The following is a 12,312-nucleotide window of genomic DNA, read 5'->3' as shown; positions in this document are numbered from 1 at the left end:
AAGTGAAGAACATCATCAACATCCCTTCTGTGTGTTGGTTTTGATGGCTAAAACAGGGAATTGGTCCAACTTCTTCAGCTTGACATATGGAGATCTGATTTATTTATGAACTGTTTAATTAGGATGGAGCAGCAACTGTAAGATCTCTACCCTTCTCTAATCTTCAGGACACTGGTTTATTTTTCAATGCATATTTCCGAACATGTTAGCCAAAAGTGTAAGTCGAAGTGATTCACTGAGCATTATGGAAATGAATAGGAGAAAATTGTATCTTATCTTGATATGAGATATTTTCCTTTGTGAGCCCGTGTGATGTACAGAATCAACAGTTATAAGCCAATAAACCAAACTGAAAGTGTCTCCAATGTGGGTCAGCCCTATTGCCTAAAAAAAACATGTATTGATAGGCTTTTCAATCTGAAATGTTCACGCTTTATGTCTTTAATTTTGCATCATGTTTGGACAGTGCTCTAAAACACCAACGTAATGGCATCAGAAGTGGTAATTTGAATATTATCTGTTTGATGCAATCTTAATGATGTAGTTTGGCTCTGTCTAATTGTGACTTTGAATAGCAAATCACATCATTTGACAGACTTCCAAACAGCTTAGTGCATCGCTCCTGACAGATGATGGCTGTTGCTGCTGTGTAAAGTGTAAAGTGACCATAAAGATTTAATGCTTCACTTGCTTAGCTAAAGTGCCTCGCCTGGGGTCAACAGTTCCCCGTGGTATTTCCAGGGAAATCAAATGTATGCATACACTCAGGCACGCACACACACACACTCACACACACACAGAGAGAGAGGGAGGAGAATTCGGAATTGCTGTAAAAGGAGTAAATTTTTTATTCGGATTCACTGAGAATCTAGGGCATTTTGCCAAAAGTCTGCACTCCAAACCAAGAAATAAGCATGCACTTAGATCTTCTGATGCACTGCATAAATGCTCTTACATTCTATAGAGTTTATTCTGTGGATGCTACCTGCATATATTCGAAACTCAGCAGTCACTAAAGTTAATATGACATCAAACATTATCAATTTTTACACAAATATACGGGGTAAACGGTTATCTTCAGGTAAAAAAAACAAACAAAAAAACCACTGAAGATTACAATTACTATTTGCTTAAGTATCGATTAAATAAATGCAGCTGTGCCTGTGATTTAGATTTAAATTTTGCTTTTCTAATATTTCTGTGGTAACTGGTAAAGCTAAAAGGGAATCCAAAATGTGTTTTAATCATAGTTCTGTTCTGCATAATGTAGGCATATTTCATGATAAATCCATATGAGGGTCCTGCATAAATTTTACTAGTGTGATATCTAATGGATCCTGTACTTTATGCAAGAAAGCTGCAGCCACAAGAACCCAAAGACTTCTGAAACCAACATGAGAGCGTCTTAATATCTGAATATGTGTAGTTTCCCCACCTGTTTCAGATGTTACCAGCCCATTGACTGGCTGTTCTGACAGCAACTCTACATACGGGCCAGCAGGGACCTCCAGCACCTTCTCGTTGCCTCAGAAGACCATTATCAACCCCATTTAGTTGAACTCCATTATCATCTCACTTAATGGCAGAGGAGTCATGATTTTGCACTTTCGTAGAGGAACAAAAGTCTGCATTTTGAAGCTGGAGTGGATGGTGGAGGAGGAAGTCAGTGGACTTTCACTGTGGATGCTTAAGTTCAAGGCCCATCCTGGATTGTAATTATAGTTTTATGTTTGTCATTTTGGTTTAATTTTGATTTATACTTTCACTTATATGTATTCACTGTTGTTTACTTACAATTTCAGGAAGTTCTTGGTTAAGTTATGGCATTAACACTTCTTGATTAGGTTAGAAAAGGATTGTGGTTTACTGTAAAATGCACCATTGCTATGTTTACCACATTGCAAAGCTCCATTTTAATTATTTCAAGGGTAATTACTTGACTAAAGAGTTAATATGCAAATGTTCACTCTCCAGCAAGACGTCGCTGATGTTATTGTGGTTCCTCTCTGTTTATTACTAGAATGTAGAGGAGGTCCCTGCTGGCCCATATGTATGGGAATCATCAGCAATAAGTGTGTCCATTCTCAACAACCCACAGGCCTGGATAGTACATGGTAGACACTCCATCAAGGTTCTTAACAACTCGGAACATTTAACTCCCAGTTGGCTATAATATCAACATATGGTAAGCTCCAATCAAATCTTTAAAACGTCTAGTTCGAACTTTTCGGAATTTTTTTATTAATATGTGCTATCGTGTGTATGTGTGCAGCTACTTGCAATGCCTTTTTACAGTACAGACTGTACTTGAAAGAACACTGCCTCAATTTCTCTACTGACGAAAGCTTAACCTGCTGACCAGATTAGGGCTGATGGCTCCAAGCCTTTCTGGCTTTCATGTTGCAATTTGATTGAGGGTCAGCGCAGACATGGAGTAATTGACAAGGCTTCATCTCAGCATGCCTTGCTATTCTCTTTTGTCGCACTGAGCTGCCGTTAATGACTACACTGCTGTGGATCCAGTGAGCAAGATATTCACTTCCTGTTAAAGTACAGAGCTTGACTCCAAGTCTCTTCTTTTTGAAAGAGGGCAAGGTCCATGTTAATAATTTAAAGCGTGGAAAGACATGGAACTAAGATTGTAGAGGTTTTCATAGCCCCTTACCTCCTACTATCTCCCTCTCACAGAATAGATATCCATAATGAATTATTAAAGCTCTAAAAATTCTGCCACAGTTTCAATATTCCTTAAGCTGCTGAAAGACACTGTGTTGTAGATCAGACTACTGCGATGAATATTATTCACATTCAATCACAACCATTTTCCAATATCTTTAAGCGGATGTTTTAACAAATTGCTGTGATTTGTTTGAGTGTTTGAGACCCATGCCTGTACTTTTTGGCATTGAGAGACGCGTAGCAACGATCACACAAACTATATCTTGGCCCAGGCCTAGTAAAATCCATTGATTTGTGGATGTGTCAAATGTTTTGGATAGTATGCAGTTTTATATCTCGCGTCAAGGGTGCACCAAGCAATGAGCTGCACATAAAATAATTTATTGTTCTCATTTTATATTTCATGACTTTCATGCACTTTGACAGTTCTTGCTTTGTGATCGTGCTTGCTCCCACTAAAGTCATCAAAGGCAGTGTCCTTAAAGCTGTGTTTTAACTGCTGTTGTATGACTATCATTTCTGGATCAGCAAGTAAAGAGAAGGGTTTTGTGTGAGTATGGGAGGCATATAAACTGCTGTGGCCATATGCTGGAGAGAGTCCTTGGAGGATGATGCTATTTAACATGCCAGCGCAACGCCGCAGGGAGCCTCAGAAGCCAACAGATTCTTCTTTGTGACTTGTTCTGTGTGTCCATCTTGATGAACGATGGATCGAGAAAGTGAGGGGAAAGGAAGTGCAGAAAGGGTAGAAAAAGATAATGATGATGACTTCCATTTTTCTCCGTTCCCTCATATTGCGTGTTGTTCCTGCTGCCCTGAGACCCAACACATCTGTTAGTGTGTGTGTGTGTGTGTGTGTGTGTGTGTGTGTGTGTGTGTGTGTGTGTGTGTGTGTGTGTGTGTGTGTGTGTGTGTGTGTGTGTGTGTGTGTGTGTGTGTGTGTGTGTGTGTGTGTGTGTGTAGGATGATTATGCTCAAAACCTGCAAATATTTGAGGAATGTTGTGCCGGATTAATGTCTGACAGTGTCATTCAGGAACATGCTGTACCCGCTGGATGCTGATTTCAAAACAAATGCATTACTTAACAATTCCAAATCTGTCTTTATTCATTACACCTTATCCTAGCATGATCTATGTGTCCAAATAGGATGTCAGAACGACTTAAGGTGCAACAATTGTCTAGTCTTTACATCTAGCCAAAACACAAACAGGAGCTGGACCCTGTAATTAGTCCTAACTCTTTGTTTATTAAAAATGCTTGACAATTTTTGATGCTGACTCACTGTTGGCTGGATGCTTTTCAAAATCTCATGTTTTTGAAAAATTCATACCCATGTAATTATCTGTCGGTGGTCGATAAGTGCTTTTAGCTATGTGCAAGCAGACATCGGGTGTATCTGTCTCTTTTTTTTTTTATCTTTATCATGCAGTATGTGGCAGGGAAACATTTTCTTTTTTTTAGCAACCAACTGTCATTTGGATGAAATCAGTAGTTTGCAACACAGTGGTGGCTTGTGTTCATCAGACCTGAGAGGAGAGCATGAGAAAGTGGCAGATGAGGAAGAAGAGAGCAGGAGGCAGCTGCAGCTGGCTAATGGAGGGCTGCGTGTGGAGAAAAGGAGCAAGAAAAGGTGGAAAAAGAGAGGAAAGCAGAGGGAGGATAGGAGTAGACCAGATAAGTCGAAAGCATGTTTCCTCCTAATGACAGAATTATGACCCTGCTCCATCTGCCACTCAATCATAACCAGCCAATCACAGCCGCTCTCCAAACGGCCCCGGTTCCGTTAGGCACTCCCATCTGTACTCGCCACCGAATTAAGGATGTAATCAAATGCTCAGATGTCAAGGAGATGGGAAGAAGCATAGTCTGGATTCAGGTTTTATCACAGTATCTGTCCAGCAGTACTGTTTGTGGCTGCGCTAATTTGATTTGTGTTCCTTTATTGATACACAATGGAAATAAAGAGACACAGAGCTTTCTTTTCCTCATGTCTGTCGTATTTGGATGTCTTATAGTTACTGGTAATTAAAATTTTCTGTCATGCTGCTTCGTCTCTCTCAGACTACTTGCTAGTAAAAGTCATTCCACCCCGATCAGAGTCTGGTATGTTAGGAGAAGGGCATTCAGTGCTTGTTCCAACACAACATAATGTGTGTGACCGGCTGTGTGTTTGTGTGTGGTAGTGTGTGAGTGTGTATGTATCCTGTTGCGTGAAAAAAAAAAAGTTTTGCAATTTGTGCAGGCAGAATCTGTTCAAAACCACATTTACAATTATCTGTTTCAACCTCTAATACAATACCTTGGAGTGAGCGACTCCTTGATTGATTTTTGGGCTTTTTGTTTGTCAGTCACACCTGTCTGTAAATCTGTGGTTAATTCAGGCTGTGAAGATGCCATTTGACAACTGGCTGCTGTCGCTCTGTCTGTTCTCACCTTCCCTGCTTTGCCTTTTCTTGTCTTTCTTTTCCATAAAATTCTACCCTTGCCTTTTGCCTGCCTGAGCCGGATGAGGCCGGGGTGGGAGGCGGGGAGTGTATTTGAATGATTTGGTATGCAGCGACAGCACCATTCTGTTTCATTGCAGGAGCCTTCGCCTTATCTCCTTAATGGATTATGAGCAAGGGAACAAAAACAGAAGGAAGCAGAGTGAGAATGATTGGACTCCCTGCAAAGGGCCGGCAGGAAACAGACTGCAGCCAGATAAATAAAACACTCTGCCTGTGTATTTCCTCTGCCCCTGAATCACAGATGTTATTAAGAAAGCGGACAATAGGAACAGCTTGTAGTTAAGAGTCATTTGAGCTTCTGTAGTCTTTGCATTCTGATTTGCCTGCCTACTGGTGGTGGTGAAGAGGTATTTGTGCATTCACGGTGCAGACCACTAGCCACCGGTTGTGTACTGCTTTTTGAGACAGACACCGTTCTGTTTGTTTGTAAGAAAAATAAAAAAGACAGCACCAAATGTTTAGGCAAACTTAGCTGTCAAGTACCTCGGTTATCATTCGGTTTGGTCGAAATGTTTCTGCACAGACCTACCAGAGATGAACCACAGTGCAAAGAAGCAGAAGTTTCACCACTGATTAATGCTGCTCTAAAGACTCTTTTTTTTTGCAAATGCTAGAGTTCTGGATTCAGTATTTTAGCACATCCTTGATTCAAGAGAATAAATGAAAGGCGGTGTTGAGTCACCATAACTCTGCAACTCAATGATTACCATTTATAGTGTGCTGTGTCTCTTCTACATGAGCAGATCTGTTGATGCGACTGTTATCAGCTACTGGAAACGGAATGTGCAGAATACTAAAATGCCTTCAGATGATGAAGGATAAAAAAAGTATGTATGTATGTATGTCTTGGTGTCAGTTGATTGTTTAATGGGTAATTGTGTTGCTGCGTATTCTTTTCAAGTCTGTGGCCTCCTTAAGGTAACAAATAGCACTTTTTTTCTGCATGTTAGACTCCCATTCATGCTGGTGAATGATGATATTCCACGCAGAAATAAGGAACAACAAACCAAGACTGTAAAACTTCACATCCTTGATGCGTGGAGATTGAGCTGTTTGTTGTTAGTATCAAGCGTTTTTGTGTTTGAAACATTATTGATCAAGATAAGACAGGTGGACTTGAAAAGATAACCTTTTGGACCTTCTGGTCCACCAGACATTATGTTGTTCATATTCTGTGGTGCCTGGGGTTAAATCCAATGTGCTTTCTGCTTATTTCGGAATAAACTCTGCTCTAGGCCATAGCTATTCATTTTCCCTCTTAGTCCTATTTCTGTCTCACGTTTTGGCAGGGGGAATTCTATCCATAGGACATGCTGCCGTGTGTGTGTAATTCAGACACTGTCAGCCCAGTTGTTAAAACAGATATTTTACCATTTTCTTGTCAGATATATAGATATATTTCCTCGTGATCCCATGTACAGCAGCTTTCCCACGCAGGTCTTACATTTGTGAAAAGTTAGAAACCGTCTGCTTTAAGATTGCTGAAGAAAAGTGATTTTATTCTGATAGTCTAGACAGGAGTGTGCTTGAATGTATTTTGTTGACGACAGTAAGACACCACCTGCGTTGTGTTTGAGAGCTCAGGACCTTTATATATTTGGTGATTATATTTTCTCCCTTATGGTCTTCACGCAGTCATGCTATTTTGGTAGTTTCTGTACGTGAAATGGGTAATGCTGCTTGTGTGATGGTTTCTTTGTACTCTAGCCTGATTCCGAACAGCTGGAGCTCATTGTGGACATCTTTCTTTTTAATCTATTGATCTGTGTGTTTGTCTAGATGTGTGTGCAGTAGCCCACAGTTAGCTAAAGAACTATTTGAAGTGGCTGTTGTGATGCTGTACACCCACATCAGTGTGCAGATAATGTTTTATCCTGTAGCGTTTTCCAGATTTATCTCTGGCCCCCTATGTGCGAGACCTTGCGGAGCTCAGATTCCTTTTTTTCTGATTTGAGTACAGTAGGAGACGAGAATCCAGTTGAAGCCTTTTCTGCCAAACAGTTTTCTGTGTGTTCCATAAGTACTCCAGAGGAAAAAAAGCATTTGTGAGAGCAATAGCCTTCGGGGGTTGCGCCAATTGAAAATGCTTTTTTTTCTAACCCCCCCCACACCTCACTCAAGAAGTGTTTGCTTGTTTTCTGTTACTATTCGCTCTTTCTCTCTATCTTTCTCTCTCTTTCTCGTTTTTTACCTTTGATTTGAACTCTGACATCCAAGTCTGCCCCAGGATGTCTGTCACAAACTGCAGTCCAACGTTGTGACAATGCTTTTTTTCTTCCCGTGCCTTTTATGACCTTCTTTTCTTCCTCTTTCTGTTCTTTTTTTCTGTTTTTTCCCTTTCAAGGTCTGGCGCACCTGACGTTAAACGACCAAGGTATGGGTTCATTCCTTTTTTATTTTGGTTCTGTTTTTTAAGAGGAATTGACTCAGCCTCTTTGCCCTCTCGAAACTACAGCTTTCCCTCGCAGTTTCCTCCTCTGCTTCTACCTTCCCTCGGTGCCATATCCCTCCATTTCCTCCCAAATCCTCCCTTGCCTTTTAATCCTCTGCAGCGTCCTCCCTGTTGCTGCCTCCTTCTTTGTCACCTTCCTCATATCTTCGTTTTTTTGGTTGTGCCTCCTGCTTCTCCTTCCTCTCCCCGCTGCCATATCTTTGTGCTTTTCTGTGACCTCCACCAATGTGTGTCCCACCCTTTGTCCTGTCCTATGGCTCACGTCCTGGACCTTCACCTCTGACCACCTTTGACCCCGACGACCTGACCCCGGGGCTGAAGGTAACACTTTTCTGCTATCCCTTCTGCTTGGGTTTAAACATTGAGAAAACAAACAAACAAAAAAAAAAGTACAAAAAAAGAGCTGCTGATTCTATTGGAAATGTGTTTGTTGGTCAAAGTAACAAAAGCAAAATGTGTCCAGATTCCCATTCACTAACACTTCAAGGTGAAAGTGTTGTCGAATGTGCAGAGTTTCTCATCACCACTCTGCTGACATTCCCATTGTTTGGCATTCAGATTTTTTTTAAGGGGCAACAGCTCAAGTTCTGATGAAGTTATGTGTTGTTCTGTTTTATGAGAAAATGTGTCTGCAATTGTTTTGACGTTGCACTGGATGTTATTGATGATGTTATTGATGCTATTGTGCACACATTTGCATAACATGCACCTGTCACACAAATGCTGTTTAATCTCTGCCATGCCACACTTCTTTCTATCCCTTAAAATGCATTCTCATTTTTTTCCCCCAAAGAGGTTCACATCATGCACAAATGATTTTATGTGAGCGTTTGATGTCATTTTGTGTACATGTGCAGCAAGAATGCACTTTAAACCAAATACCAAGCACCAGTCTGACCATTTCCTTTCCTTGACAGTTATGTTCTCCTCATTTTCTGACCTTTCTCTCCCCCTGCCCTCCCTGTGAAGACTGTTCATGGAAAAAAAAAAGTGTTGAAGCAAAGTTCACAGTAGAGAAAGAAACAAGTCCAGTGCATGTTCTGACCTTTACTGGGGTGAAGACGACTTCCTCTCTTCTATCATCTTGGTCCATGATTCACGCAGACTTGAGCACCAGGCCCTTTCCTTTGACTTGACCCTTTACTTTGTTTCACAGTTTCACATTACTCTCACGCTGTTTTCCATCGTGAGATAATTTGGTCAAATACTGAACAAATGGGGAAACGAGCAAGTTTCAATGGAAAGTTAAAAAAAAGGAGCTTGTCTTGAATTTAAAATACCACTCTGATTCTTAAGTACACCCTGATCAGTCATGTTGTCTTATTTGCACCTCAGTTTGACCTCAAACTCTAAATTACATACCTTAAGTAGCAATATCAGAATATAAAAAGAGAAATCTAGGCACACTTTACACGCAGCCTTAGTTTCTATGAAACGTGTGTCAATTGATTGACTACTGATGATTGAGGACATAACTACAGATTTTTTTTTTCCCATCCAGGCTCATTGTTAATCAGCAGAAGTGCCTCTACTACTTTATCCACCCATTTGTGCTTCCTTTTCCATCTGCCCACCCTGACAAGTGCACTGTGCAATATGACAGAAATCTCCATTCTCCATATGCCTGCTGATACTGCTTGAGTTAGTCAGCGTGTCTGTGCGAGTCCACCAGGCCCATGAGCCATCCCGGCTCTTTTCTCTGCCACACCAGCTTTACATGCTGGGTCTGCTTCTGTACTGCTTAATTTTTTTTTATTTTTTTTGTCTGTGGCACTTCAGCTCATCCAAGATTTTTTTTTCTTTTTTCCAAATTTCCAAATTTATTGATTTTCTCCTTGAAATGACAATATAACGAGGAACCATCGCAAGCAATCAACAACACCCTCCCTGTGGCACGTTTTGTACATCCTTCCCCACAATATATGACATATAAACTATCCTTGTAAAAACAAATGTCTAGAAATCGCACAACCTGAACAAATTAGACCAGCAGTAAGGTGACTGTACAAACACAGAGGAAACACACTTACATGTTGCCATGGCAAAATCTACCTCTATCAGACATCTTTTTTGATACGTGAAGGAAGAGAGATTAGCCTAACCCTGAAAAAAAATATGTCAAAGCATTAGGAATAAGATTTTGACTAGATATATGGGATAAAGTGTCAAAATTATATATCCAGTGTTCTCTTTAAATGGCCCTGATAAACCATAATCTATTCTTTTTTAATATAATTACGTGTCCCCTGTGTAGAGCCATGAATTATGAGAAAACACCATCCTCATCTTTCATTGCCAGAGGTCAGGAAATGTGTCCTTGAACTATCCATTTGAGTTTGTAGCTAAGATGAGCTGGCTGACTCCTCTGCCACTCGCTAAACAGAGTAGATGCAAAGGGAGGTATCTTAATTGTTCTCTTCCTGAAAAGGGTGGAACTTGCTGAGTTGGATGTAAAGCTACAAATACTGAAAGCACACATTTAGAAGAGGTCTTAAACTAGGCGTTAGAAAGCCTAAGTGACATGTACAAACTGCAGTATTTCAAGCTTCACCTTGAAGTACACATTCTAGTGACGTGACAACTTAGTAAAGAGGTATCTTTGCACAAAGAATTGCATTCTAATACAACTTTTATATAAACATAAACGGTTTTCACTCGTTTTTTTGGTTTGGATTAGCCATCAAAAGTTGTTAGGTTTAGGCAAGCATCACAATTGGATTGATATTTTCACATCATTAGCTGTATATTAGAAGCTTGGTTAAGTTTAGAAACTGAAAGTACTTTGTTAGGATTAGGGAAATATCATGGTTAAAATACAAGCTGTTCACAGAATGTTTGAAGCTTCTCCATTTTCTGGGTTACCAGGGTGACAAGTCCTGCAAAATCTAATGCATGATTTCCTGGCTGAATGTGAGTGGCAGTAAAGTAATACAATAAATGCTAAATGTTCAAAACAAATGTAATCTGGAAATGTGTTTTCCTCAAAGCATGATTGAGAATGCAGTTTAGTTGTATAGATACGTGATTTTGTGGAGACGGGCTTGTGGCAGAACGTGTGCTTATGATTTGCTGATGATCTTTGACAAACACTCTCTTTTTTACAATCTTAAAGCTGACATATTTTGAACTTCAGCTTATTTCCAGAGCTCACCCAGGGATTCCTCTCAATTGCACGGTATCCGCTTTTATCTATGATAGAGCTCGATGTTTACCAGTTCACTATTCCTATGGCTCAACACAAAGGCGGAACATATTTCTCTGTGCCCACCAGACATTCACTGCCACAAGCAGATGTATCATAACCATAATCCCTTCATCTCTATGCAGCCTCAGCTCTGGCTCCCTTCAGCGATTCCCGCAACCTACTGTCATTTAACTCTATCCCTGTCTGTAGTCCATTCCAAACTTGGCCAACTGTTTACTCCAGCCACATGCTCACAGTGAGAAGAGTACACATGGAGATAATAGAGCATACCAGAGGAATAGAAAATCTGACATTAGAGCATCTGTCCATCTCCATTGGGTCCCCTGAGACATGCCCTGATCTCAACATCAGACATTCAGTCTCCAATCCACCATGCCAAGGGCATAGCTCTGCATTTCCTGTAAACTTGGCCCCTGTAGGCAGCTGCATTCCCACCTGTGTGGGGACTAAAACTGTAAAAATGAGACTTTGTTTTTAAAAGACAGAGAATAGGGGTTACCATAGTGGAAAATAAGTCGAAGAAAAAGTTGTAGATGATAAATGAAATCTATCAAACGCATAGCTGAACGGCTTTAAAGTGCATGTCAGTGACTGCAACACACTTCTTGCACTCATGTACATCATTTTCTCAATTTTACGTGCAATAAAAAAAAAAAAAATCTATCTCCAGATATACTACAGGCAGTCAGCAGAGGTCTAATACATAATTCTGTTTGAGGAAAAATAAAACAACTCCTGCACAGGCAGCGATACATATATATGACTTTTCCCCCCACTGAGTGAGGTTAAATAAAAGCTACATAAAAACAATCACAAGGTAAATAACCTGGAGGAGGGATGCCATATTATCACAGTTTAAAGTAAAGCAGCTGATTATGCTTGTTTCATCAAGCAACGCCTGGCTAGCCATTTGTATTGATTTACCCTGTAGCCAGAATTAATACAGTGTTTGTTCCCAACGGACAGGCCAAAAACATCTTAAAAGAGAAACCGATCAATAAACCTATTTGGTAAAGGCGAGAATGTGTCACATGTCAGTGAATTAGATTATGTTTACTGGGGGTTTAGATACCCCTCACCATCCCGGGCATAAACCTTCCCTAAAAATGTGCGTGATGATGTGCCTGAGTGTTTATGTGCACTTGTATGTATCACCGTGTGTCAGGATAGGTGGTGTTACAGAAAAGAAAGGTTTTGGTCAGTGTTAAAGATCAGAGGCAGATGCCTCAGCCATCACATAACCAGACCGAGAAAATCAATGTCAGTCTCCTCTCAAACCCAGGGCTGTCCTTCATAGCAATAGGAAGGACAAACCCCAGGCTTCAGCCACTGCTGATCTCTATCTGCCTGTCTGTGAGACTGCTGTCAGCCCCACACACTGCATTCTTAGAAAGCAGCATCTTACATTTTAACAAAATTGTGGCTATCATCTTTAGAATATATTTGACAGATATGAACTCATTGAAC

At 40.5% G+C, this 12,312-nt stretch overlaps 1 protein-coding gene across 1 annotated transcript in view; it reads left to right on the top strand.

The window, feature by feature from the left end:
• The window catches only part of nrxn2b (neurexin 2b), a 704,661-nt gene that overhangs the window by 183,456 nt on the left and 508,893 nt on the right, over positions 1 to 12,312 (top strand). Inside the window, 1 exon segment of the mRNA XM_051943965.1 lies at positions 7,533 to 7,562. Within this exon segment, the coding sequence (XP_051799925.1) occupies positions 7,533 to 7,562 (30 nt within the window).

This window comes from Acanthochromis polyacanthus, chromosome 23 (genome assembly GCF_021347895.1).
Source record: "Acanthochromis polyacanthus isolate Apoly-LR-REF ecotype Palm Island chromosome 23, KAUST_Apoly_ChrSc, whole genome shotgun sequence".
Taxonomy (NCBI): Eukaryota; Metazoa; Chordata; class Actinopteri; family Pomacentridae; genus Acanthochromis; species Acanthochromis polyacanthus.
The sequence above is the reverse complement of the archived record's forward strand: the minus strand, read 5'-3'. Positions and strand labels throughout refer to the sequence as shown.